Source organism: Ambystoma mexicanum, chromosome 8 (assembly GCF_040938575.1).
Source record: "Ambystoma mexicanum isolate Mex_15411 chromosome 8, UKY_AmexF1_1, whole genome shotgun sequence".
NCBI classification, from domain to species: domain Eukaryota; kingdom Metazoa; phylum Chordata; class Amphibia; order Caudata; family Ambystomatidae; genus Ambystoma; species Ambystoma mexicanum.
Window position 1 is genome coordinate 1,012,726,757 of NC_090929.1, and position 27,303 is coordinate 1,012,754,059.

Below are 27,303 nucleotides of genomic sequence, written 5' to 3' on the forward strand. Positions count from 1 at the left end.
CACCACACCCCCACAAGAGCGAACAGCAACTCCAAGTGAGTCATAACAATTGGTGACTACTACTCACACTGATCATTAGAGTGAGAAAGGCCCAGGGGTCTTGGATGCACAGGGGAGTCTCAGGGTCAGGAGAATCACTGTGGTGATTCTGCCCTCGGTTTTGCAGGTAGCTGGATTTCAACATCCCTACAAAGGAAGGACAGTCAAGGTGAAGATGTGGATTAAGGTGGCTTGCTCTTAATCGGTCTTCACTAGTTTCATGCACAGAGCTGACTTTCCTGAGCCCTGGGAAAGGTCTGTTAAGAGGCATGCCCCATATATGGCTATGCCTGCACCTGAACTGGACGACTGCCAAACAAATGCGGTGGCTCGAAGAGTCTGGTCCTAGAAAAACATGGTAGCCATTTCGGTCACTGTAGTAGCCAAAAAACAGATTTGACTGTAAATCTACGGTGAACAAGAATAATATATAACCAATGAGCATGCATTGGAAATCCCTTTTAGAGAAAGTAATGGGGGACAAGGGTATCATTAATGGCGGAAGTCGACCTACAGAAAAGATGCAAAATTTGGGACCGGTTTCCCCCCTGTACTGGTAGACTTGGGGACTGAACAGTACATGTCCAAGAAGTGCGCTGTCATGGAAAGCGGTGTGGAAAAAGTATCTCGCTGGGCAAAAAGTGTCACGAAAAATAAAAGCACCAGCAAATATGCCCCGGATCTTAAAGAAGTTGAGTCCAAAAAATCAACCAAACTAATCATTCCTAACACGAGGAAAAGTGTTTGAGCACCGATTTGCAGAAGGAGGGATATCCTGTATAAGGGGAGTGGGGGGGGGCGGGCTCTGTTATGGTAGGGGAGGTCAAGTGCATTGCCTAAGAGTGGAGTGCAGACGTTTGGGATGTGTGACACAAGGATGACTTTCTGCCACTCTGCCACCCATTTTATTGTGCTGGTGTTTCATGCTGCAACAATCGTATACAGGGAACCAATTGGGTATTGGCTGCTGTAACAATGACCAGAGGGCTAAACTGTAACACACAAGGGTGACCTTAGCTAATACAACTGTTTTTGTGGTTGGATTAAATTACAACAACTGACTAGACTGTATCCCTCAACGAAGGACCATGCCGTTCCTGGCATGGTGCTGACCCTAGGTAGAGAGGTAGTGCGCCGCCTATCTAACCAGGATAGTAGAAAGAGGACTGTCCCCCCTCTGAGCTCAAGCTACCAAAACAAACATCAATCCTCCTTTTTTTTTATTTCAACAGTGCTTGCCAATTGCTCATTCTCCCATAAGTCACACAGTAGTACTTGCAATACTAAAAAAAGGATCCTAAAATTATTCTAAAAAAAAGTCATTGTCAGGTGAATAGCATTATCATTTGGGGAGAGTTTTAAAAAAAAAATAACTTTAGTCTACCCAACCTCAGTATGCACTAGTATGTCCGCGAGATGTAACTTGTTGTTACTAATGGGTAATGCGCGACAAGAGAAAGAGAAGATCTCCTTTTAATATGTGGTATCCTCAAGAAAAGGCTATCCAGAGGGGTTGACTGGTTTCAGTGGCACGTGACTTGCCACCTTCCTCAGGACCAAGAACACAGCCGCTTTAGTTGTAAACAGAAGTAAGTCCTCCTGTTGTCATCCCTACAATGTAGGCGGCCGATAAGTGACCTTAGATCCCATGTTATAGATATTAGTCGTCGGTCTGTGGTATACCCGAGTCGCAGCGTCTCCAAAAGTGACTCCCGCTGTTACTGGCCATACTGATGTAAGCAAACTGCAGTGGCATCAGTCTCACAGATGGCCATCTAGGCTTGTCCTCTTCAATCTGTGGGGTCACTTGCTCGCTGGTGCGCCATCTTGTTTACAGTGCGCAGGACTGGCATGGGCTCACACCTGCCGTTGCAGAGAACTGTTGCTCATTGCGATGACACATTCCACGATGAGCATAACACCTGTTGTATTAACCAAGGTCACCCTTGTGTGTTACAGTTTCATGTTCCAAACCATTATTATTGGGTGCTTATGTCCAATGTATTCAATTTAAGTGAAGAAAGACCACTGTTCCCATAATGCATTTTTGAAATGAAAATCCTGGCCTTAAAGTGCTGTCGCGTAGAGCTGGTTTGGGGACAGTGTGGTCTAGAAAGACTACATTTGAGAGGGGATGCATGTGAGTTTGAGGTCAGAGCGGGAATGTGTTTAAGGGAAGGCTGTGTTTAATGGTTACGTTAATGATTGGTGTTCAAAGGAAAGAGCTTGAGAAGGGAACGGTGGAGGTTTTTGTAAGCTCGGTGCTGGGGATAATTAAGTACAAACCAAGGTTTTTCAAGATGGGGAACGTGATTTTAATTCTAGGTGACTGCCGGATACGGAGAGCAACAACCATTGGTCAAGGATTGGAAATGCAGTCAGGGTAGTGGTCCGTACGGTGTATATAGAGATTGGAAGGGCGGGGAATCGTACAAAAATGTCGACCTGGGAATTGCGACGGCCTAACATGCTGACTTTTTTTTTTTAACCCCCCCCTTACACCACATATAATATATATATGTGGGCGGGTTTAGGGTATAATATTAATATGGGGTGGGTGCGGGGGTCTCCCCGCGCATATATATGTGGTGTAAAGGGTTAAAGAAAAAAGTTGGCATTTTCGGCCGTTGCAATAATAACATAGGTCCGGAAGGCGGCGGTTCATTGTGTTATAAGAGGCAAACGATTTGATGCAAGGGTGGCCTAGACCCAATGTTCTGGGTAGGTATTGTATGGGGAATAGTTTGCATAGCCTGAAGCAAAGAGCAGAAGCTCACTGGGCGGGATAGTCGAGGGCAGAAACATGTTGAAAAAGTGCAATGTATATTCTGATGGAAAGAAGTGTACTGCTGCCCTGCTTGGCCGATGCACAGTCTTGTATTTACAGCAAACACTTCTACTAGGCAAGAAACTAACACCTTTCCTTGTTATAAGAACCAAAATAGCTTTCTGCTTAAAATGTCCAACTCCTCAGACGGTTGAAGCACACTATCCATCACTCTTAGTCGTGTATGACAGAGAGGTTGGAAAGTGACGTTCCTCTTAGCAATTTATATATGCTCTGCAGTCAGTCTGGGACTGGTCCACAGTGCAATGCCCGGAAAGCAGGGCCAACATGCTAGTTTGATGTTACTTCACTGTGCAGCTAATAGTTTTGACCAGTGTTACTGAACAAATATTCTTTAAAATGCACACCTTGCAGCACTTTTTAGCACAAAACTCCCCTTTGGGTACTACTTGGCCTGTCCCAAAAGGAATGAATTGCCATTTGCGTTTGTGGGGCGATTATTCATTGGTGCCAGAGCCGGGTAGTATACCTGTGGCAATGCGTCCGTCTTGGAAGCAAGACGACGCAGAGCAACACAGGTTCGAATGCGCCGAGGATTGCGTGTTATGAATAATTATAATTATAACGTTATGCCCGAGTCCGACCCAGTTTACCAGTGTATTTGTGTATGTCTGGCTGTATGCTCCCAGTTAATGTATTGCATTCTTTAAAAGAATCTTCAGTTATCCAAAAACGTAGCTACGGTTCCCATCCCTTTTCGTCTCACTCCACATCCTCGCGATATTTTGGTCCAGTGGCCCAGACCTCTTAAGAACATGCATTTTGGCAAGTGCAATTTCAACAGCAATCGGTACACTACTATTGGGTGGACTAGTTAATTCTTCTGACTGGCTGGAAAACTTGTCCTCCAGATCCTAAAGTAGGAAGTAGCTTCTAATGATAACTAGAATCTGCTGCGTCATAGCAACAGAATTTGAAAACTGGTTCTGGAAATGTCGCTAATTCAGACTCCTTGTAGACTAATAACTTTTTGTGATGCTTTACACATGGTCCTTGTTTAGTTTCACTATTTAAAAAAAAGACTTTGAATAGTCTGTAAACCGGGGCACAACCTGCAATGGTAAATTTCCTGCCCCAAACCAAAGCTGAATGTTACCTGTATTGTTTTAATTAACACTTAACTTCTTTCTTTTGTTTTTCCCTTCACATGACTCCAGGGTGTCGATGGCCAGCGAGAATGGCCATGGGACATTAGTCATTCGAGACGTCAAGGAGGCAGACCAAGGAGCATACACCTGCGAGGCCATCAACACCAAGGGAATGGTCTTTGGGATCCCTGATGGGGTGCTGGTCTTGAAGCCCAACAGGGGTAGGTCTGAGGCGGAAGGGTACATCCTCTGCATGTTATAGTTGCACCCCTCTACTTCTCCTTCCTACTTTCTCAATTGTATTTGTCCCTCTCTGTCAAACTTAATGACCGGTCTTTTGAAACTCGCCTATTACCCTTCTTTATCCAACTAGTATCGTACAGGCTTGCTTATCTGTCAGATGTCCTTGTGAAGATGGTAATTGTCTTCAAACCCCTTTCTGCACTTCACTCTGTCACCAAGGTTTGTCTGCAAGAGTAGAAAGGCTGCGGACTCCAGCCTTCTCTGCGACCCTCGGTGCTCTCATGCTGTGATGTGAAAGCAATACAATGTCAACCTCGGCTACAGAGCCACACATTAGGTTTGAGTATACATTTTTTCACTGTGAGAAACCCACTACCTTTTAATGTTCGATATCTTTTAAAATAATGTCTGCTGCATTGCACTGAAGCGTCCAGAACTGGCAGGATGAAAACCCTCTGTGCCTGCATATTGAGACTAATATTTGGACCTTGTTTAAATTGCAGCTAAAATGGATTACAACAGTATTGTGACGATATTTTTGGAACTCGCAAATCCAACAAGTGGCAGTTCTTTAGTAGTTGGGTATGAATTCCATTTTGGGTGTTCTATCACTTTTCGAGGACACCTAAACTTTTTTGCTTTTTCCACCATCCGTTTTTAGGATCTCTGACCTCTTTTTTTGTCATTAGTGGGACTTTTACTGTGGTGCCACTGCCTCCATTTCTTAGTATATGTTGCTATGGTAGCCCATATGCTCGGAGGGCATGGGTGCTTCGTTCCTCATTTTGGCCATTTGGTTATAATAGCATCCTACATATGTTTCAGGGAGTAGGCTGGTGGCAGCTATAATTTGGTGTTCTTCTCCAGCGGTACAAGGCATTATTTACCCAGTTTACCTTTCTGGTAGCCATTGGGCTACTAACGTCTTTTTAAATCCTGCTACCTGCTGTCTTGTTTTTGGGCAATCTCTTGGTCTTGGGAATCCATGAGGAAGGCCTCAAATCAACCTGACTTACTAAGTGTTGGGGAACTGTTTTATGGTTACTCTGAAGTGATTCTGCTGAACTTTATGCATCCAACTACTTACCTGTTTTATACTGGTTATTGAATCAAATACTTTTTAACTTTTCCTAAGGGTGAATGTATATATCTGTTTTTTAGTAAGTGTGACGATCTTTCCCCAGTGCCTTCAATTGCTTGGTGTGCATTTTTTAGAGGAGCAGGTAGACTTGGTCTCCCGAACCTCCTCCCCCTCACCTCCATCATATTGGAACAGCAGAAGAGCTATAAATGGGACCCTGTGTATTGTCCCTGGATCACATCGAGTGTATGAGAGACGATATGCACTCAACAATATAGAATGTACCCTCGCACTGAAGGAGTGGAAAGATGCTGCATAGAAGGATGTCAGCACGTACCATTGGACATCATGGAGCGCTAAGTGAAATCTAAAGAGGGTGAAAATATATGAAGACATAACTGAAATTAAATGAAAATACTCAAAAGTGATGATGTAACCGTAGCAACAAGAGAAACATGTATTTAAGGATAAAGTAATCATGTATATACAAAGAAGATAAAGTAACTTGCTAGCCAATAAATGTAAATGTGCAGTAATGCAAGGAAGGTAGACGAGACATATAGAGGCTTTCTACGGAGGAATATATAATGTAGCAAGGATGGCCATGATGGGGAAAATGGATGTCGGCTCGTGTCAAATGTAGCCCAGCTACCTCACACAGGCCAGGGCTGCATAGTTGAGAAATGCTGGAGAACAGTTTTGTGTGCAAAAAAAAGGAGTCTATGTTGGGCTGGGATAATATGCTATTTTAAGGAATAATTGCAAGGCACAAGGGGAGACAGACGGATAAGCCTTGTACGTGAGACCTATTTCTCTTAGATTAAAGAAGATGAAAACATCTGCAAGAGCCAAGTATTGGACAATTAAAGTGTATGAAGTCTATACAAGATGGAGTGAGCAAGTCTCTAGAGGCCAAGAGGAGCAATAACACCAGTATAATTAAATCAAATAGCAGTAAATGGAAGGTCAAAATGGACAAAGGTGTGGTCTCTTCACACGTGATTCAGAAGTAGAAAACAAGGGCTATTCATTAAGCTTTGGATGAAGATGGCAATTGCTACACTCCCTTAAATTTCCCAGAATAGTGAGCAGGCTACAAGGTCAGCGGCAAACCAGAAGGCTTTGGCTCATGGCCAGATTGATGAGAGATGATGGATTAATTGAGTGCGGGGAGTAATCTGATGTGACTCAAGCTCCTGTGTTTTGTTAGTCTTACGTGCTACTAGCGAGCCGAAAATCCAAGGGTGGATTAGGTAGTTTGAGGCGTGCCTTACAGATAAGAGGCAGCCAATGAAGTACCAACTCATAGGTATACCATAGGTGCATATGCTTGCCTAATCAATCCCTCCCCTCAATAGGTTTTATGGTTTGCCACATATGATGATGTCAAAGATGACGCATATAGGGGTATGAAGCCCATGTATAATCAAGTTTGTGTGCGAGTGTGCAAGCATCAGTCCGAGTCTACCGGTTTGCCCTGCTTAATTAAACTAAGAATAAAGTAGTTCTTTGCCATATTCTGTGAGTCTCAGAGATGCTTCAAAGTGCTAGAGCACATATTTTAAAGGCCTAATGCATTATTGTATATTTTTGTACTGTGGCGGGTCGGAAAGAGTCGTCGGACACTTGGAAGATATGGTTCATGTTCTTTTAATGTGAATTATAAGTAGAAGGCCTAACATTCCCTATCACTAGAGGGAGTACCCTACCTAGCCAAAGAAACTAAGGATGCTTGTCCGTTGTCATGAAGTCCAAAAGAAAATGTCCTCCATTCAAACAACCCGAGCTGGCACCGCCACTGATTTTAACAAACTTAAAAATAGACCAAAGGAATGATTTGTCTTCGCCTAGCCTCTCCACCAGTTTTTTCAATAGTCTCTTGAATGATCAAACCTCTCGGTGGGACAGATGGTCTCTGTGATCAATTTTTGTAGCTCCTCATGAACCCTTTTCTCTCTTGTACTTTCTGTGGCCCCCTTTTTTAGAATGTCCTCCACAGTAATATTTCTTAATAGATTACTTGTGGTGTTTCCTTCCAGGCCTCCCCTCCTGGAATACTTGAACAGGGAAATCCTTCACTGTTTTCTAAACTCTCATTAGCATAAATTATCAGTCTGAAAGTGGCTCTTGTACTGATTACATAACAGGTCTGTGGGCTCAGCCCCTCTCTTCTAAGCTTTTCACTTCTTGGTTGACTTTTTTGCTTATTTGATAACTTGTTCTGCATACTGGGACAAGGTTACAGCTTCTCAAAATAACTCTTCCCTCTCTGGATTACTCGTTATTTGCCTCCACCTCCCATCACATCATTTTAGTCCTGCTTTCTCGTTCTTGTGAATGGGTTGGGTTTTCTCTGATATATCCTGCAGGCCCCCCGCTTCTCCTGGTCTCCCAGGTACCTCTCATGGTATGGGCCAGTGGTTGGGCATAGCTCTCATTTCGGGACGGTTCTGTCTCGCGCTCTTGTGCTCTCTCTGCTTCTGGATCTGGAGTCTGTGCCAGACTCCTGCTTGGTGCTGCTGCTGCTGATTGGAGGTGACCCCCATTTCGACTACAGAATTTATCCGCATTGTTCCTGGGGTGTCCGTCCTACCACGTCCAGCTTGTGGTCACGTCAGCACAGGTTTGTTTGTTCCTCTCTCGGCCGATGTGACTCTTCTTGCATCTGCATATCCCGGTTCTCCAGTATCTCGTAGTTGCTTTCTCAGTCTGGGCTCGCCACCCTAGCCTCACAGGGTGGGTTGGGGGATTCCCCTTGGGGAGAAGGGAATGCCTGCGATTAGTCAGAGTACTTACTTGTCCAACTGGGATCATTGGTGGTGGTCTGTGTGGACTCATTGTATCCCTAGGCCACTCTAACACCCTGCCCTAAGTCGAAGCCTTCCTGCTCTACCTATTTTGATGTGCTTTAGCTAGACTTTAGTGTCTTTCCTGTTGACCATGATGGGTTGGCCTACCAAAATGAGTTTGGAAATCCATTGTAACAAATTGGTGGCAGCGGCGGGATAACCTCCAATGCCACCAACCTATCCTGGATGCGTATTTGGAACCCAAAAAGTTACAAAAAAGAAAGATAAGGATACCAAGTATCCTAACCACACTTCGCTTTCGTGTGATGTGTTCAGTTGTATAATTACCAGACATCCATAAAGAGGGACCTTCTCTCAGCACTGATAGTCTTATGGACAGATAAGTGTCCTCATACCAATGAGCATAAAGCAAGGAAGGTCAAGCAGAAGGCATTACTTCCCTCCAGAAATTAAGGTCCGGATTGAAAACCAAGCATAAAAAGGTTGCTCCACAGACGTCTAATGAGAGCAAAGCAGCAAAATGACAATATTTCCTAACTTCTTTGTGGGACCATGTTCTGCTGGCTGGCTGCCTTTGTTCATCCTTTGAACCTTCAGAATCTACTTGATTGGGTTCCACCTTCTTCTGCTCTGACATGTTCTTCTCTTCTGGCAGTTGGGCCCACTCCTAAGAAGATTAGTTCGTCTTTTTGGAGGTCTGGGTCCTCTTTGGCCCAGGGAGGAAGCCTCTGGGTGACCAGATCTTGTAAACCGCATTGGTAAAAGAGCTTTATTCACTGGGTTTTCACCTTTATTTTTGGGAGCCACAACTGAGTATTTACCACTGGAACCATATGTGGTCGAAGGTCTCTGCATTCCTCCTTTTTTGTTTTGCCGTTTGGTTGCATTGACACAAGCTCTGCTTAGCTGCGTCTTTTCCTGATCCCGATGTTGGGTCTCAAAGCGGGCACTGGAGCTCTTTCGGGGGATGTCTCCTCTGGAGTCCCCTGGTTTTGGTTGCTGACTTCTTCACACCTGTGGGGTAGAACTGGTACTCACGTAATTTTTCCTCATTACAGCAGCTGTGCTTTCTGGATTTGTCACGTGTAATCCTAAGGAGAAAAATTCAACCTCCCTTAAATTTTTCCTAAATATCAGAGTACTTACCTGCATATAAACATTTTCCTGTGGCCCCATGGGTCTAGTGTGTTTTGGGCCAAAAAACTGAAATTTTAGCATTCATCAAATATTTTGGTTTTGTTTAAAAAAAATCTGATTCCACGCATGTCCATGAAGAATGACTTGTTACATTATATATATGTAGGATTACTCTGACTATTTTTTTGTGAGGGGTGCAATGAGTTGGTACTTAAAGACTAAGTGTATTTTAACCTTTGGTGGGCTCTGGCTTTGTTCTGGAATGATTTCCGTTTTCCTCCCTCTGGGTCTTTCTTATACAATTTGGTGTGCATTCATATTGTTTATAATGCAATGTCCTAGAGGTTTGGGATCACTATGACTGTTTACTGTTGGCACGTGGGCTATGAATATATGATTATGCAAATGTACTATGCTACTGTATCTAGGAGCCTCTTCTCTTCCCATCCCTTAACCCTGTATGTGCGGTGTCTATCAAGATAGTGGACTTGCCTTTTAGTTCACCAGACGATGGCTCATATAGTGCATTTTTTCCTGTACCCAGGGCCCTGCGCTGAAGGACAATTTCACATTCAAGTCAGCTCGAAGTGCGTCCCTTGCTTCTGCTTTGGAGTCACCAGGGCCTGCCAAAATACAGGTCGCTACAGGAACCAGATCCGGCTTCGGTTTGATGTGCCAGATGACTTCAAGGGTATGTGGTCCATGTTATGGGTGTGGGAGGTTCAGGAGATTTCTAACCATCTTAACACCACTGCTCTGTTGTACTGTGTGAATAGCCTTGGCAAGAGGTCTGATCTGTAAATATATTTTTATAAATTGTGACAAGAGGGCTCACTGTGCCCTTTTGCATCATGCCGGCTGCAATATTGGCTACATATTGAAGTCCTGCCTATCCCATGAATTTTTGCAGTTGTATGGATATCATTCTAGAATGTATTTTTGTTAATAGCATCACTATCCTCACTTTTGTATGTTTACAAAGGATTGACGTCTATCGATTTCCTACTTGCACTGCTTGGGTTTCTAATGATCAAGATTTTCACTGTCTATATGAGTAATAGCATAGGGCCAACACGCTGGTCTTGGAAGCAAGACCACTCAGAGCAACAGAGGTTCAAATCGCGGATCCGCGCTTAGAAACCGAACTCGGGTAAGGTATTGGACGCGTTATAAAAAACAAAAACATTTAATTAAATTTTTAATGGTCACCATTAACCAACTTCCGTGTCCTAGCATGTGATGGAGGATAGTAGTAAGATGCAGCTTTTTGTGAGATTGGCATGGTTCAAGGTTTGGTGTTTTACCTTCTGCCTGGGGTTGTCGACTTTTCAATTATACATGGGTGCTTATTACCTCAGGTGGGGGAACCCATGTTATACTACATCAAACCTCCCTATGACTCAGTGACCCTTGCCATTCTGTGTTGATTACATTTGAGAGGATATTCTGGTGTATTGGTTTTTTCTTTTTATATCTGTCAAATTAGACCATGCGACTTTTGATTTGTCACGTCTGACCTATAAGTCACGTCTCTAGAATATTATGTAGAAAAAACCCAACTCTGTTCTTTATGTGCTATGCATATACTCTTAAAAGGTGCACCAACCCTTTTTGGATGTGACTGCCTTTATTGCTTAAATCAACATTTCCGCCCTTCAGGATGACATGTGTTTTGGCTTCTAAACCTCGTGAGAGCCGGAGCGAATAACAAGTCGCTCAGTAAACAGGAGGGATTATCCCAATAATAAAAAGGCAGGCGAAAGAAAAGAGTAGAATACCGGGAAGCATGTTTGAAACCAAGCCTGGATTTGAAAAAGGATTAGAAGCCGAAACACGTGTCATCCTGAAGGGCTGAAATGTTGATCGTAGTACCCATAAGGGCTGAAATGTTGATTTAAGCAATAAAGGCAGACGCATCAATCAAGGCTTGGTGCATCTTTTAAGAGTATATGTTTAAAATGTACATTTGAGAGTAGTTTAGGCATTTTTAAATACTCTGGTTATATTTTCTATGTGAAGTCCTCGTTTTTAAAAGGACAGTCCCCTCTGTGCCTAATTCCCCAATTCTTTTACAAGCCTTTGTATAAAATGAGTGAGGTGGGTAAAGTACTGTGCAGGGGGCCACCTTCCCTTTGCCACGTGTAGTGTAATTCAGTGGAGTTTTTGATAAGACGACCGTTGTATTTATGATTGCAAGTCCTTGCTCTAGGGGGATGCTACCTGTATACTACAGGGTCTAGCCCGCTGCTGTATTGCTATATTTATTCCGCATATGCACTGTCGGAGTGCAAGGAAAAAATTGCCATTTATTGAATGGGACTATATTTTTTTTTTTTTGGAAGATTGCTGGGCATTCTGATAGTCACCCGCTTTTCTTCTTCTGGAGGTCGGGGAACCAAATACCATGTATTGATATATGAACCGCATCTCCTTGGTGGATGTTGGATACTTACGGGGATGTCCACTGCAAACCTCAATAAGTGTTAGATTGATAGGTTTGTGCATATGATGACCTCTGGGAATGACGCTGAGCATAATCTATTCTTTTGATCTTGTGTACTGTGATATATCGGTACCAGCCATAATTGCTAGACCATGGTCCCTCTGTGTTGGCTGCACAAGTAGCAGGCATGTTTCAGCCTTGTGGGGCCTCGTAAGTGATGACCATGTGCACAGAGGCCACGCCTAGCCATATATTATTCCACCTGGTTGGCAATCGTCACAAACACAAAATCAGCTTGAGAACTTTGCCACCAAGAATTCCTTGCGGGCAGCTTCAATGACTGCATTCTAACCCACATAGACGTTGTCTCGCATATTGATGAATGCATTTTTGAATAGCAAGTACTTGGAGTGGTTTTCCAAGGGAGATATCATTTGCAAGTTTTTTTTCTCTATTGGAAGTGTTTACATTCTTTGAGGCTTCTTGCTAAATATGGATTGCCAGCAGGATCACAAAATGCCTGTTCGCGTGGTGATGCGGGGAGAGTGTATACCAAATCATGGGTTTGCATTGTACTTATTTCCGTGGACTTTTACGTGCTAGCACTGGATCTTGAATTGGACGAGTTCTTCGGTTGGTAATAGTTGGGAATTTAGAGGGAAGGCTGATTCTTCCAAGCAGTGGCTTCTGGAAAGAGGGAAGAGTGCTGTACCCCAAACCCGTCCTTCCCAGACTTGGTCCTCTTCCCTGCAGACTAAATAATTTCTTGTAATCATGGCTGCAGTCTTTGCAAAATTTTATTTCCAGCAAAGCTACGTGGATATTGATTATCCAGAGGAAAGGCGCAGTTTAAATTATTTTCATTCAATGTATTACGTATTTGTGTGTAACCTCTTTCTTTTCCTGTTTTAGGTACCAATGTATCCGTGCCCTCCCACGTGGGTGCCCCACTTCTATCATCCAACCAGCTGCTGATCGACCCGAACCTGGAGGAATTTCAGCTGGTTGATCTTTCCCGCAGGTTTTTGAGCCATGACTCCTTCTGGACGCTGCCTGCTCAGTTCTTGGGCAACAAGGTAATGAAGGATACCTAGAGATAAAAGGGAAACAAATACTTCAGATTAGCAAGATATGGAGTGCACCTGCGTCCTGTAATTAATAATTTGGCCCATTTTGACAGAAACGGTCCTTCTAGAGTTCTGTAGATGGTCTTTTTAAGCATTAAGCAGCATCAGAGTCGCTTGTTGTATCTGGGGGCCAACTGGTCGCTAATTTGATGTTCTGTGAGGAGCAAAGGGATCAAAGAGCTAGTTGTCCTTTTTCCAGATTCTCATTCATTGAAACCCGTATACCCCAATATATGTGTTTGCATTTCAGGTGGACTCTTATGGTGGTTCTCTCAGTTTCAAGGTGCAATACGTGTTGACCCGAGGCCAGTCTGAACCAGTGCAGAAACCGGATGTGGTCATCACTGGCAATGGGCGCAAGCTCGTTTACCTGGTGCAAGGGCCAACCCAACCTGCCATTGTGAACCAGCGCAGAGTTCATTTCACAGAGGTGAGTCATGGTGTAGACCTTGTGATGAGAGCTGACATTTACTTATAGTATGTGTTGAAGTTGGTGGACTGAACTGTCCCAAGAACTACGGGAAACCCAATTTAGCAGGGCTCTGTGGCCAGTGCCTGAAGGTAGTCTGCGAGGACGGGAATCCTAGGTTGTCCTCTCCGTTCAAACACCCACCGATAAACTAAGACGACAGTTTGGCCCTTATTCACAGAGCTTTTTCCAATAGGGTTTTGCCATTATACAATGCTTCTGTGAATCGGGCCCATATATGTCTACAAAAGTGAGTTTTCGTCTCCCGTAGGCTACTGTCCAGTTCTTTGATGCCAGTGATGATGCCCCTCGACCCTCATGAGAACTGGATTAATAATTTTACGATGCCTCTGAAATACAAAAAATGGGCAGTATTCACTGCCGCGGAGCCCAGGCTTTGTAGGGCAGTATTCTGGCTGTGCCAACACCCAAATCACAGCACCCACAACTCCGAGTCTGGTTACCATTTTGATTATGAAGCAGTATATAGTGCAACCACACTTTGGATGATTAGGGAAAACAAGTGCCGCCAGACCACTTCAGAGATTGAACGCAGAGTCGCGTATAGGAGTTGAGATTTCGGCCAGAACTCTGAATAGCCTCTGGGACTTTAAAAGCCACTGCAATGCAAGCCAAACATGCAGGTTCACAAGATTAACAAAATGGGTCGGCATACCAAGTAGAAAGAGTCGGAAGGTCAAATTGGCCCAAGCAGTGCCAGGCTTTGTTGGTGCGATTTATCCTCTGTGATAAGCCCTAGAAAAAGATAAAAGAAAGGGGTCGAAGGGTGGCGGTTACCAGGAACAGGCAGAGGGAACCAGATTTTAAAAGGGGAGAAGGAGAGAACGATTACTAATTCAGGTTCTTTTCGGCCAAGCGATTAACAGAATGTAAAAAGGGTATAGTTCAAATGAAAATTACAATTTTGTTGGATTTAAGAAAGGTAGTCCTTAAGACCAGAGCAGAACAAAGAGTAGGAGGAAAGGGGCCGAGGAGAAAGCGCTTTAAGTTCAGGGATTGCAAGCAAAGAAAAAGAAAATGAGTGAGCACACGGGGGACAAGGGACAGAAAGAAATCTGATTGAGAACGCAGAGAGTGTGTTGGTGGTATAGAAGGATTAGTGTATACCCATCAGAGGGGCTGATTAGGAAGGGATTGGAAAACCGGACAAAGAAAACTACAAAGCATTCGAGAGTGAAAAGGGAATCAGCAAAGACACTAAAGTGGAGAAATAGAATCATGAGAAGATCTAGAAAAAAGTTTATTTATAGATGGGTTGAAGATGACTGAGCTGGGTAGCAAGAAGTCTAGAATAAAGCAGAAGTATCTTTGTAGCATGAAATTGCAGAAAATGCCTAGCTTTCCGGACAATAACAGGTGCAATCGACAAGAACATGAAACCGAAATGAGAAGCAGAAGCAAGAGAAGAATACAAATAAACACAAAGGTTACGGGCAGTCAACAAGCTAGGAAGAGATGCGGGTGGAAAGGGGCTAGCAGGAAAAGGAGCGGGAATAGTAGCAGAAAAGAACCTCAATCTTGGAAGAATTAAGGTGGAGAAAGTGATCAGGCATTCAAGACTTCAGTGGCTAGAAGGAGGTAAGAGTAGCATAAGTAGGGGAAGTGAAAGAAGAGAAAGATGAGGGCAGCTGAGTATCAACATAAGAATGATGAGACCAACCAAAAGAAGTGATCAGTATAAGGAGAAACAAGTACTGGCAGTGGCAACTGTTCAGGGTTTTGTGTGGGCTTGGGGAAGGCACTTGCCTGACAACACAGTAGTGGGATTACCTGGACATTAATGGTATAAGGTGCAACGTAGTACAAGTACTTGGGCATCTAATAGCAGTGCCTGGCAAATGCCTAATACTTCTACACAAGCCAAAGGTTTGGCTTTACCAATGCTTGTTACACTTCAGTGAAGGACTGGCGTAGGGTTTATAAATCGAGGGGCTGAAGGAAAACCCTGACATTTTGATTACATCAGTTGCAGGTTTACAACCCCAATTAAGTCATTAACTCTCAGCAGACTGCATTGAAAAAACACTGGCAGGCAATTTGAATGCAATGTTTGATGTTAAGGCTTGGATGAAGCGTGCTCAGAGTTTCCTTGATGAGGTGTTTTGGGCAGGAGGGGCAGTAACTAGGTGGGAATGACCATAGGGATTAGCATGGCCCTGAGCAGGCAATGGGTGGGGAAATGACCAAACCACACCTACAAGCTGTGTCCCTCCCCATATGCCAATTCTCTCTATTTGTAGTCTAATTCAATAGTTTTGGCTTATAGGTGTCACAAGCAACATCTAATAGCCCAAACTAAAAAGGAGAGTGCCCAGGACAGAACCCTGAGGTACACGTGCTGAAGAGGGATTATAGAGGTGTGGTTTCTTCAGACGGCATCTGCCACCGAAGAGAGGCCAAAGCAAGCTGAGAGGCCGGAGGAAGCTGGTGGTGAAAAGACTTCTAGAGAAATCTGAAGATATCCCAGTGCCTGGTAAAGCTAACATTTCAGAGGGACTGGAGTCTTCTGAGAAAAATCTTAACGCCAGAGCTTTGTTCAAGAGGTCAGGGACAACACACCGCGGAGTGAGACTATCTGGGATTGATGGCAAGTGTGAGCAGGCTGCTATAGCCCTAAAGACCAGGGGAGCTGGGCACGGTGTCCCTGTGGGGGAGCTGGGCACGGTGTCCCTGTGGGGGAGCTGGGCACGGTGTCCCTGTGGGGGAGCTGGGCACGGTGTCCCTGTGGGGGAGCTGGGCACGGTGTCCCTGTGGGGGAACTGGGCACGGTGTCCCTGCGAGTTGTGCAGAGGGCACTATATAACCCAGAGTCTGTTGGATAACCGAGAAGCAAAGACCGGAATCCATGTCAGACAGGAAAACCCTGATGCACTAGGATATGTCCCTTCTGGACACCTAAACAAAAGGTTTAGGGGAAGGGATTACCCGGCATGATGAAAGTAAAGCATTTTAAAACCTATGTGTGATGTGCTCTGTTGATCCACCACGTGTGGAGAAGGATTGAACGCAATGTTCTGTGCTCATGATGGAGGATGGAACTCAAAACTCTGTTCATTCAATTATTTACACTTGTTCTTTTACCTACTACTATGCTGTGTTCAGAAGAGTTGACCAGCAAACTAAAGATGAGCACTTTCTAAAGTCTTCCAAATGGATCTGCTAAGTTGTTCAAGGCTTGGACATGCCTTATGAGGAATAGGAGTGTTGGAAAGATTTTCCAAAGGTCCTCTGGTGATGGCTGAGAAGAATCAACCTGCTGGTGGGAATCAGGTTTTCCCTTGGGTTATCATGACTCTCCAAATGGTAACCGACAGAGCAGTTACAGCATAGCTCTTCTGCAGGATTTGGGGTGGCCTTAAGGTACAGTTGACTCGCATTAGAAGCAAATAAAGGAAAAGGCAAATGCACTCCATCAAACATTGTGTGTAATCAAAAATTCTGTTATCAATCAGGTCATATTGAAACATGAAAGTAATTGCCAAGTATCGATAACAGACATCACTGATCACTGCAGGACCGGTTCTCCAACCTTGAGGGACAGTGGCTGCTGTTACGAGGATTCTTCTACCCCATTAGAGAGAGTGACCTGTAGTGTACGTGCAGGCGTTCCATCAGGTTTGCTCCCAGGCTTCATCCTTGCCTGCATCCCCTGTGGCTGAAAGTCGCACATTTTGAGGAATCAATGGCACCCTTCTACAATACGCTGTATATGTCCCCTAAACTATGATGTCCCAATTATCCAAGCCACCTTTAGAACCGGCGAGTTATCAACCTATTTGCTTACGGCAGTCAATGGGTAGCCACTTTCGCTGGAAATGCATGAACATATAATTTTAGAATTATAGCAGACGCTGTCCTACCTTGGAGGCCAACATTTATTACAATAAACCAATTTAAAAGGAAGCTGAACTAATGTGTTGAAGTCTTGAAGGGGAATGTCCCCATGGAAGCAACCTTGTCCAGTTAACTGTGCAAGTCCCAGACAAGTGCGACTGCAATATCGGGTAGCAAGTTGTGCAGGCATTTGCAAGTAAATAACTAATTGGGGATCGGTGCCCTGTTCCTTTTCACAGAACCGTGGGGGGTGCTCTTGAAACTGTGAAGTGTACCACAGCTAAACTTTCCTTCCTGTATTTAAAAGGATACAGTTATGTGCATGTTTGGTAATGTTTTGGCTATGAAGTGCCTACAAAGCCTGAGGCAGCGGGATACAAGGCCAGTTGTGGAAAGTATGTGGATAGGCTGTCTAGATATATCAGTGAATCCACATCATTTGTGTTTGACTGTGAAGGTTCCAATGTGGTCACCCCCAATGATTGGGGGCCATGGAAATTGTATGAAAGGATGAACAATTGTGTTTGGGACCGGTGACTCCACTTCCAATATAGCTACGGGAATATAAACCTAGGCCTCTTTGTCCATTACTGGGATGAGTCATAAGCGTTAGGATTTTTACCCTAGATGTAGAGTTCAGGGAGATCAATTCAAAACTCAGAGGACTTGTATGAATATATTCTGAAGTTTTACACAGTTGTTGTCTGTGACAACTTTGAAAAGCCCACCTTGGGTGCATACGGTTCAACTTCTTAGTTTAGGCTTGAATCACACAAAGGTTTGGTGGAATGGCAAGCAGCCATGCTAATTCCAAGGAGGGAGGAGGGCTGTAGTGAGGTACAAAGAACTCCGAGCATACACTTAGTTCAAGAAAACACTAATACACTTGAGAGTTATATAAAAAAAAATAGGCATTTATTATATGCACTAAGGCAGAGGTGATAATTCACAAATCAAGTAAGTACTTTAAAACAGTAATGGCATATAAGATCACTTTGGGGTATTCTTAAGATCATAAACCACAGTTGTAGTAACTTTAGAATAGCATTAGTACTAACAAATTGCATATTAAAACCATCAGAAACATATAAATGCTAACTGTTCCAAACGCTTATAACTTTAATCCAGCCTGGCGTAAAGAGTCCAACCCTATCTCCGATGAGTCTCTGTGTTAAGCTTGGTCACTGGGCAGCCAGGGGTGGAGCAGAAAAGCAGGGTCAAAGGTTCTGTATGGCTGGGTCCAGCAAGAGTCTGTCACTATTGCAAGTAAGTAAAGTTAGTTTTACAAAGGCAAGGGAATCGGGGTGTACTTTTTTAGGCTTGCTCCAAGGGCTCTAATGGTAAAGATTAGCATAGAACCTTTATCCTGTATCAGTATATTGCTATTCTAACATCCTCTGAGAAGTACCCCCCTGTTTGAGGAACAATTGCTGGCTACAATAGGTAACCTCGCCAAGGATTAGTCAGCCTTCATTGTCCTTGGAGACGTTAATCTGTGGTATAATAGCACCCTTGATGAAGAAGCCAATGACCTGAGAATGTCTATGGAATCCCTTGGATTCCAACAACAAGTCCAAGCTGCAACTCACAATTGCAGAAATACTCTGGATTGGATCATGACAAAAAATCAAGATATAGAAATTCTGTCTATCTCAGAATGTACTTGGTCAGATTATTTCCTTATAAACTTTCTGTGCTTGAAACAACCTCCCCAGATACCACCTTTGAATAAGAATAAGCCACTTAATACCTGGCGCAACCAAAAAAATACGACACATGAGGCTTTTAAAGTCCTAGTAGTACCACTTTTACCCACCGTACCGGAGCAGAATTCCCAAGACAATTTTACTGATCTATTTAGGAAGGCCACTAATACTGCATTCGACACTCTAGCGCCCCTTAAACCCTCAAAGATTAATAAATGTTCAAACCAAAAAATTGGTTCTCGGAAAACCTCTTGGAAACTAGACGCATTAAGCGTAAAGCTGAAAGTCTTTGGAGGAAAGCCCCATCTGCCGAAACGGTGCTCAAAATTATAAGCAATCCGTTAAACACTACAAAGATGTGATCTTCAATGCTAAAGACAAAAAATGTAATGACCGGATCCTCCAAGCCAAAATCGCAGTCCAAAGAAGTATTTACCATCTTACACGGGCTCAAAAGCGCACTAGTAACTAGCTTGGAACAAGAAAGTGATTCTTGGTGTCAGGAAATCCACGATGGCTTTACCAACAAGACTGAAAAACACCAACACGCCATCAAAAAACTATTTATTAACTTCTATAATGACTTCCCAGTGTCAGAGCCTGAAGTCTCTCCTGTTCACAGCCATCCCGAAACCTTTAATTTTGCAGAAGAATCAGAGTTGGAAGTCCTTGATATTATTAACAACCTGAAACCCTCCTTGTGTAAGTGGGATACTTTTCCAGCCAAGCTCTTTAAGGATTTCGCTGAGACACTTGCGTCGTGGGTTGTTCAGTTTGTGAACCAATCCTTTGGTGAATCCTATGTTCCTAGTAATATCAAAGAGGCATGGATTACGCTGCTTTAAAAAAGGATACTCTTGACCCATCTATCCCTGGCAATTTTAGACCGATAACCAATGTGCCATTTTTACTTAAGATAATTGATAAAATTGCATACCTACAATACTAGAAGTTTGTCGAAGAAAACAACATCCTTGCAATGAACAATCAGGCTTCTGTGCCAACCATGGCACCGATACGGCCCTTTTGGATCTCCAGTCTAATATTGCCTCTATTATTGAAAAGGGAAATCCAGCGCTCCTTCTCCTGCTGGACCTCTCTTCAGCGTTTGACTTGAATGACCATGAGCTTCTGGTTGAAAGACTAACAGTTGGCAGATGCTCTCCCGCTGCAGCAAAATGGTTTAAATCCTTCCTGGGACCAAGAATGGCGGCAGTGGTTAAAGGGAACTATACCTCTCAAAAAGCTCTGCTGTTCTGTGGTGTCCCACAGGGATCTTGTTGGTCTCCCCTGCTCTTTAATGTCTTCTCTAAATTATTATGTGACGTGCTGTGAACCCTGGGTGTCAGATTCACAAATTCTGCTGACACCCAGTTGGTTTACACCCTGTCGGGAATCTACGAAGAGGATTTCCTAAGAATAAGCAGAGTTTTTCTTGCCATACAGAAATGCATGGCATCAAACTCGCTGGCCCTCAATGAAGCCAAAACAGAAATACTGATTGTGGGTACTCCACAAAGATTACAAAAAATTGAGGACCAGTATCAAAGTTTTAAAATCAATAATACGAACATCTTTGTCTCTGAACATGTGAAAACGTTAGGTATTTACGTGGGTTCCCACCTCTCCTTCAAGTGGCATGCGTCATACCTAAAGTCCTTCTGTGCCTTTTACACCAATCTCATATGGCTAATTCGCCCGTACCTATCCAAAACCAACCTTGCAGTGATTGCTGGGGCTATAATAAATTCTAAATTGGAATATTGCAATAGCTTACTAATGGGTACAAAATATAACATAACTAAAATGCAAACATACAGAATGGAGCAGTGAGTGCTATAAATGGGCTCAGCCGGCGCTCCAGGATCCCAACCGCTAGGAGCAACCTTTATTGGCTCCCAGTTGGACAAAGAATAAAATACAAAGGTGCAGTCATGGTCTATAAATGTCTAAATCATCCTGCACCGAATTATCTATCTGATAATATAAAGAAAGCCCCCATTAAGAGAAACCTTCGGTCTAATGGTAATTTTGACCTATTCCAACCACAGCACCAATTTCAACTTTTCGGCCCCTAAATTCTTGAACTCGCTTCCCCTAATCATAAAAAAGGGTGAATCAATTAATATATTCAAGAAGCAACTTAAGACTTGGTTGTTTGACGAAGGCACAGAATAAATCCACCTCCACGTTTATCGACCTTACGTAAATTGCCTCCGGTCTTCTCATCTCTTTCTGTATCTGTCTGTTTCATCTTGTGAGTGCTCTGAAGCCTTTGGGTGAACAGCGCTATATAAAAACTAACAGATAGATAGATGGACCAGTGTCCTAAGGCAGGGTTGGAGTACAATGGGTGGTCCACCCCAATGTAACTCTATGGGAGACCTTGAGAGGTGAGGAATAAAGATATCTGCAGCCGCCAAGATCACTGGATCAAGCAAACAACCCACAGGTAAGTTATACCATGGGTAGCACAGTGCCTTTAGCTGAGGAAACGGTTGCTGCAGGTCGGTTCCAGTGGAGAGGCGACAGCAGACCCGGTCACTGGTTTCTCATCTCTTGGCAACGGAAGAAAAGGACTTCAGTAGATCTGGCGTCGGCTCTCGTGCAGACGGATGCCCAGCAAAGGATCTTTTCAGTTCTGGCATGTTTGCACCTTTTTCAGCCTCAGTAGAACTACTGTTGTCGCTGTGGGTGACTTATTTCAGTTTCTCTGTCCTCATCTCAGGTGAGAAGACTTTTGGGAGCTGGATCGGGTCTCTGCATGATCGGGAGGGTGCCCCACATGTTCAGGCAAAACCGTGCTTTGGGAGACCATGCACAGCGATGGACCTGAGGTCCCAGGATATTGTCAAATTGCAGGCCGTTGAGGTGGCAGCTCTTCAAAGGATGGCGAAAAATGCAGTTTGTCTTGGGACTAGTTGGGTCACCAGTTCAAAGGAGGACTTTTTTGTCTTGGACTCTTCCCTGTCGCTTAGAAATTGAGGTCAGGACAACCGCAGTTACTTACAGGCGCTGGAGTTCCATGGAAGTTGCTGATGTTGTCCTTCTTCGTTCTTCTTTTGATTCTTTTGTTCCAGTGGTCGACTCTGGGTTTCAGCTCCAGGTCCTGTAGATTTATGCAGGAAACTTGATGAATCCACTGATCACATCCGATGCACCATTCAGACTTGAAGATGGCTGTACAATGGGGACAGCAGCCTCCCAGTCTGAAATCTCAGGTACTCTGCACGACAAAGGACAGAGGAGTTTCTGTTGACCTCCCCACTTCCTGTCCTGACAGTCAATCAAAGGGATCCTTGCAGGCTTTCCAAGGGAAGTCTGGCAAAGGAAAGAGAGGACCCTCCTGCACCTAGCAGGGTAGAAAAAGATATAATAAAGGACAGGCCATCTTATTTAAGGCTTAAAAATGTACAGCCACCATTTTGGCCAAATGGGAGTCCCTTATGTCCCCTATCGCAGCTGTGAAGACAGCAAAATGTTGTGTAAAAGGTACACTGCCACCAGCCTAAACAGATAGACCTGCCAGAGTAACCAAAACGTTACTGGAGAGTTGGGAAAAGATACGTTGTATCCCCTGATCCTTCCACACAAGGTGGAGTATGCTGATCGCGCAAAATAAAATACAGGAGGATAAAAAGTATCCCCCTGCCTTGGTAACTTTGGGAGTTTGACAAGTATAGTAAAAATACTCACTGGAAAGCTCTAGGATCCCCCAGCAACACTGCAAGGAAAGTGATGCGTGCGGTTTTACACAATTGTAGATGCCTTTTTAAAAAGTGCTGGGGTGCTAGGTTGGAGAGCATTTCACACAAAGATGGACATCTACTGTAACAGTATGTAGCCTCAATCTCCAAGAGGTCATTGGGGAAGAGCAGAGGAAGGCTATACTATCAAGAGGAGAGCAGGACGAAGAAAAGGTACAGGGTAGCATGGAATTACACACAAGGGAATTTTCCACACTGCAACGTTTCTGGAAAAGGTCTTGGAGAAAGGAGACTTCCGCTGATGCCATCAAATGTTCAGGAAACATTAACTGCTGAAAAAATCAAATGTTGGTTAATGGGAATAACCTGTTAAAGAAACCTTGCGGTCATAGTTAAGTGGAGCTGTCCATCTGTGTGCATGGTCGGCGCAACTGGCGTCTAAGGCTTTCTTAGGGGCGCAATCCTAGCTCGTGCCGTAAAGCCAACGTGCAAGCGTTGGGGAAAGATTTCTTTTTGCAGCTTTCATCCTTTGACTTCTGTGGTGCCCCCAGGATATTTCAATGGGACCACCGCAATGTATGCCATGGATTATGAGGTCTTCAAGAGGTGAGCTTGCAATTGTGTGTTAGAAGGCGTGCACTGTTCTGGCAGACGGTGTGGAGCTGAAGTGGAGGATCCTGAAGCCCTGCAGCCTGGCTCCACCAGGCCGGAGAAGGGCAATCAAGTGAGCGAGCCAAGGGCAAGGTGCTGCGTGAGTAAACCATGGAGCGCGTGTCAATGTGGGGAGTGTTTGTAAGAGACTGCCTGCCGGTGAGCAATGGATTCCCTGTGTCGAGTGTGTAGGTGGGTGCATGTATGTATATACTCATGTTTGCTTGGCTCCTTTTTTTAATTGGCAGCAAACTAAAAATGGCAAGATCTACTTCATTGTTTGCCCGATGTTGAAACTATGGAATTTAAGTCTCCATCTTGGCTCATCAGCTTTGTCCCATGCGTTCTTGTTCCCTCCCTTGGTACACTCATTTACTAGTGAATTTACAACCCTCAATGTGAGGTTGTGTGAATCTAGCTAGATCCACGGTTTACCTATTTGGTTTTTTGTAAAGCTGTGCAGTTGGCCCTGCTTTGGGCTTTTCATTGGCTCAGACTGTGACCTCCAGGTGACCCTAGGCCACGGATGAGAGCTCCCAAAGGCGTAACATGGGCCTCCGCAGATCATATGCATCAGGGGCGTTGCTGATTGCATCCCTTTCAAGGGGGTACAAATAAACGATGCAGACTTGCGCACTCGTGCTCGGCACCTGCACAGTCTGACAAAAGGGCATGCGACCACGTAGAGGTCATGAACAGCCAGTTGCATGGGTGTGTGGCGTTCACAACGTCCACAAGGAGTAAACACAGGCTCATTGCAGTTGTGGGAAGAGGGTGGCATGCCATGTGTGGATGCATCTCCCGTTATCGCAGCATATTTGTTTTTGGATGTACCTTAGCAAGGATTGGCTTGCTAATCTTCACAAATGCAGATGATCGTCTACCTTGAGTGACTTTGTCAGCAGTTGACCTGTGCCGCTGCCGCTTTCTGGCCAGTTTACCAATCCAGGTTTCTTTTTTAAAAGGAACAAAATACCTTTATGAAATTGGCCCCTAAACGCCTAGAAGACTCCCTTTATTGAATGACGCCCCCTGGAGCTCTTTAGTTGCGCTTCTGACAATAGCCGCAACAACACCTCAATGTGTGATTGGGCTTGGGTGCGACCAGTCCCAGGTAAAATGGAAGACTCGGAGGGGTGACTCGAGTGGAAAAGTATCAACATCTACCATTATAAGTGGGGTAGCTGATAAAATGAGTTAATATTTAATTGTATAGCAGTCATTTCCCAAACAATACCTCCTAAAGCTGAACAGTGTGGGCTGGAGCCAGCCACCACAGGAAGGAGAGTTATGACTGCAGTATTCCCATCCCGTCCAGCCTTGAATTCCTCGCTGTGCACACGTTCTTCTCAGTTGTTATCTCCGTTTGCCATTTCGGGAGTCATTAGCTGGAGCCCTGCTAAGACTGACTACCAAGGAATGACGAGCGTGCCATATAATGTGCCCGCTGGTGTCATGATGGCCAGTTATTGCTTGGTCGTCTAGCCCATCACTTCCTTGATTTAAAGGATACACGGTCGCCTAGCAACACTTTAGCGCCACCTTCACTTCCTTGATGTAAATGATGCACGGTCGCCTAGCAACACTTTAGCGCCACCTTCACTTCCTTGATGTAAAGGAATGCACGGTCATCTAGCAATCTAGCAACACTTTAGCGCCACCTTCACTTCCTTGATGTAAAGGAATGCACGGTCATCTAGCAACACTTTAGCGCCACCTTCACTTCCTTGATGTAAAGGAATGCACGGTCATCTAGCAAAACTTTAGCGCCACCTTCACTTCCTTAATATAAAAGAATGCACCCATCAAGCACTTGTGTGTGCAGTTGTAACTAGTGGGAAGGGCTCTTCGAGTCTCCCACAATTCAATATTTGCCAGAGCGAGTTGCTTGCTCAAACCTGCAAACCAATCACCATTCATGCCCAGAGATGCTATGTGTCAATTAATGCTACCGCTGCACCTGTTCGAGGGCAGCTAGAGAGCACGGAGGCTACCGGGAAAGAGGGATGGCCTTGGCGAATCCGAAGGTCAATTAACATTTGGAACTTGGTTGTAAGGGAAAGGAAGGCCGAATGGAAGACCTTGTGAGAGGGATGCAAATCGTATAATAGTGGCCACACCGTTTATTTAGATATTTATCAAGCCTTAACATCAATCTGTCTGCTCGAAGTGCCTACCAGCATTTTTCAAAGCAGTCTTCTGAGAGTTAATGACCTAATAGGAGCTGTAAACGTCTACTGGTCTTTATAAGCACTATGTCTGTCTTTCACTGAAGTCCTGTTAAAAACAAGTATTGGCAAAGCCAACAGTTTTGGCTTGTGTAGATGTATTAGGTGTTTGCCAGGCACTGCTATTTTATGTGCATACCTTCTGGTTTGCTTACTTTCTTAGGCCACATCCATCCCACAAGCCACGCCCCAAATGAAGCCCCTCCCCCCCCCCCCCCGCTCGATTTCTTAGCCCACTTAAAGCCCTGATGGTAAAGTTGTAAAGCCATGCTTTGAGCTCGGTGTGTCCAACTCATTTATTCTCGCGGTCCCTCATATGCCAGAATTTGGAAGTGATTCAGTGCACACTGCATGCTATTAAAACTGCCTCACTCGTGATGTACTGGACTATAAGGTAAGCCTGTCAAAGCCAAGAAATATGGCTCGTGAATAGTGAAGGTTTTCTTTTGTTCCCAATTATTGGCAATACATAGAGATTTGTTTCAAACGAGTCACTTTTAGGTGTAAACAAAATAAAAATAGAAATGTATATAAATGTTATATATTTATGTGCGTACCTTTACTATGGTTTTTGTACTAAGCAAGCCATCTTTTCTAAACATAGAAATATATAACATAATTGTATGTATAGAAAAGATGGCTTGCAAAGTACACAAACCATAGTAAGGTACGCACACAGATATATAACATTTATATATATATATATTGGTGTGCCTACCTCAATCTAACCCCAGCCGGGGCCCTAGATGTGAGGAGGAGGATGATGGGTGGTCCCACATGGTGTGGAATTGTCCTGCATTGGGGGCGGTGTGTGCTGTTCTGGCAGATACAGCTGGCATTAGGCTGGAGCCCGCCCCTATGCAATGTTTGTTTCGTGTGTTCGAGGAACCTCTGGGCTCTAGATGTAAACTGGTCAATGCATGTCTGCTGCCTGCTTGGAGATGCCCACTATTCCACTGGCTGAAACCTACTGTCCCGACACTGAGACAGTGGCTGCGAGCTGTGATCTGGGCTAGTGATTGTGGGGATCCCTGGCTGCAGCCATTGGGTAGTCGCCCTCGGGCTGTGTGGCGCACCGTCCACACATCTACAACGTCTGCATGAAGACCCCTGAACAAAACACTGGATGTTTATCTGGCACTCTGGCCCCCATGTTGTACACTAGAGTTTACACAACTGTCCCTTTTTGAATAGCGCCTTCAGCTTGTCTATTGTAATGCCTGGGCCTTCGAACTTCCCAGTGTCAAATGAATGATATCGGCTTTTGTGCCATCACTCATATACTACGTTTGCAATTGGTGATTACCAAGCGTTTAATAAAGTTTAAAAAATTAAATTAAAAAGTATTTTTCCAGATCTTGTACCCGTGTTCGTTCCGCTTTTCTTGGCTGCAATGGATTGCGAAAGGGGGCTCAAGCCCATTTTGTTGGGCCCATTCTGCTGTTTCCATGGCAGCCATATTTTTTCTTCTTTTTTGTTGTTTTTTTGGTTGCTAAACTAGCTTGCACTCCCACAGTGGCTCGTACCAGCACGCCTAGCCCCAGGGGAATATCATTATCACCCCAACTATTGATGTGCCCAGCCCACTCAGGGGCTGGTGTAATGTATGTTGGAAATTGGCATTTTTTTTTTTTCCGTCTTAGACTCCAAACGCTGCCGGATTACCATGTATCGCCGTTATTAGTCCCCACAGCATATGAGGCACCTTTATTTTCCTTTGAGTAAACGTTTCATTTCCCGCGTCATTCCAGTGGGCGACAGGAAATGGCCGCCGGCAGCTCTGGTGAGATAACATAACTCCATCTTCAAGCAAACGATTAGCATTGTTGGTGTTCGGCCAGTGATTGGTAAATGCACATGGATGCTGGAAG

At 44.3% G+C, this 27,303-nt stretch overlaps 1 protein-coding gene across 7 annotated transcripts in view; it reads left to right on the top strand.

Annotated features, from left to right (window-relative positions):
- HSPG2 (heparan sulfate proteoglycan 2) overlaps nucleotides 1–27,303 on the top strand; it is a 1,237,996-nt gene that overhangs the window by 360,096 nt on the left and 850,597 nt on the right. For all 7 annotated transcript variants that reach the window (XM_069610942.1, XM_069610946.1, XM_069610944.1 and 4 more), the window contains 4 exons: nucleotides 4,045–4,196; nucleotides 9,791–9,937; nucleotides 12,602–12,765; nucleotides 13,067–13,246. In XM_069610942.1, the coding sequence (XP_069467043.1) occupies nucleotides 4,045–4,196; nucleotides 9,791–9,937; nucleotides 12,602–12,765; nucleotides 13,067–13,246 (643 nt within the window). The remainder of the gene's footprint in view (nucleotides 1–4,044; nucleotides 4,197–9,790; nucleotides 9,938–12,601; nucleotides 12,766–13,066; nucleotides 13,247–27,303) is intronic.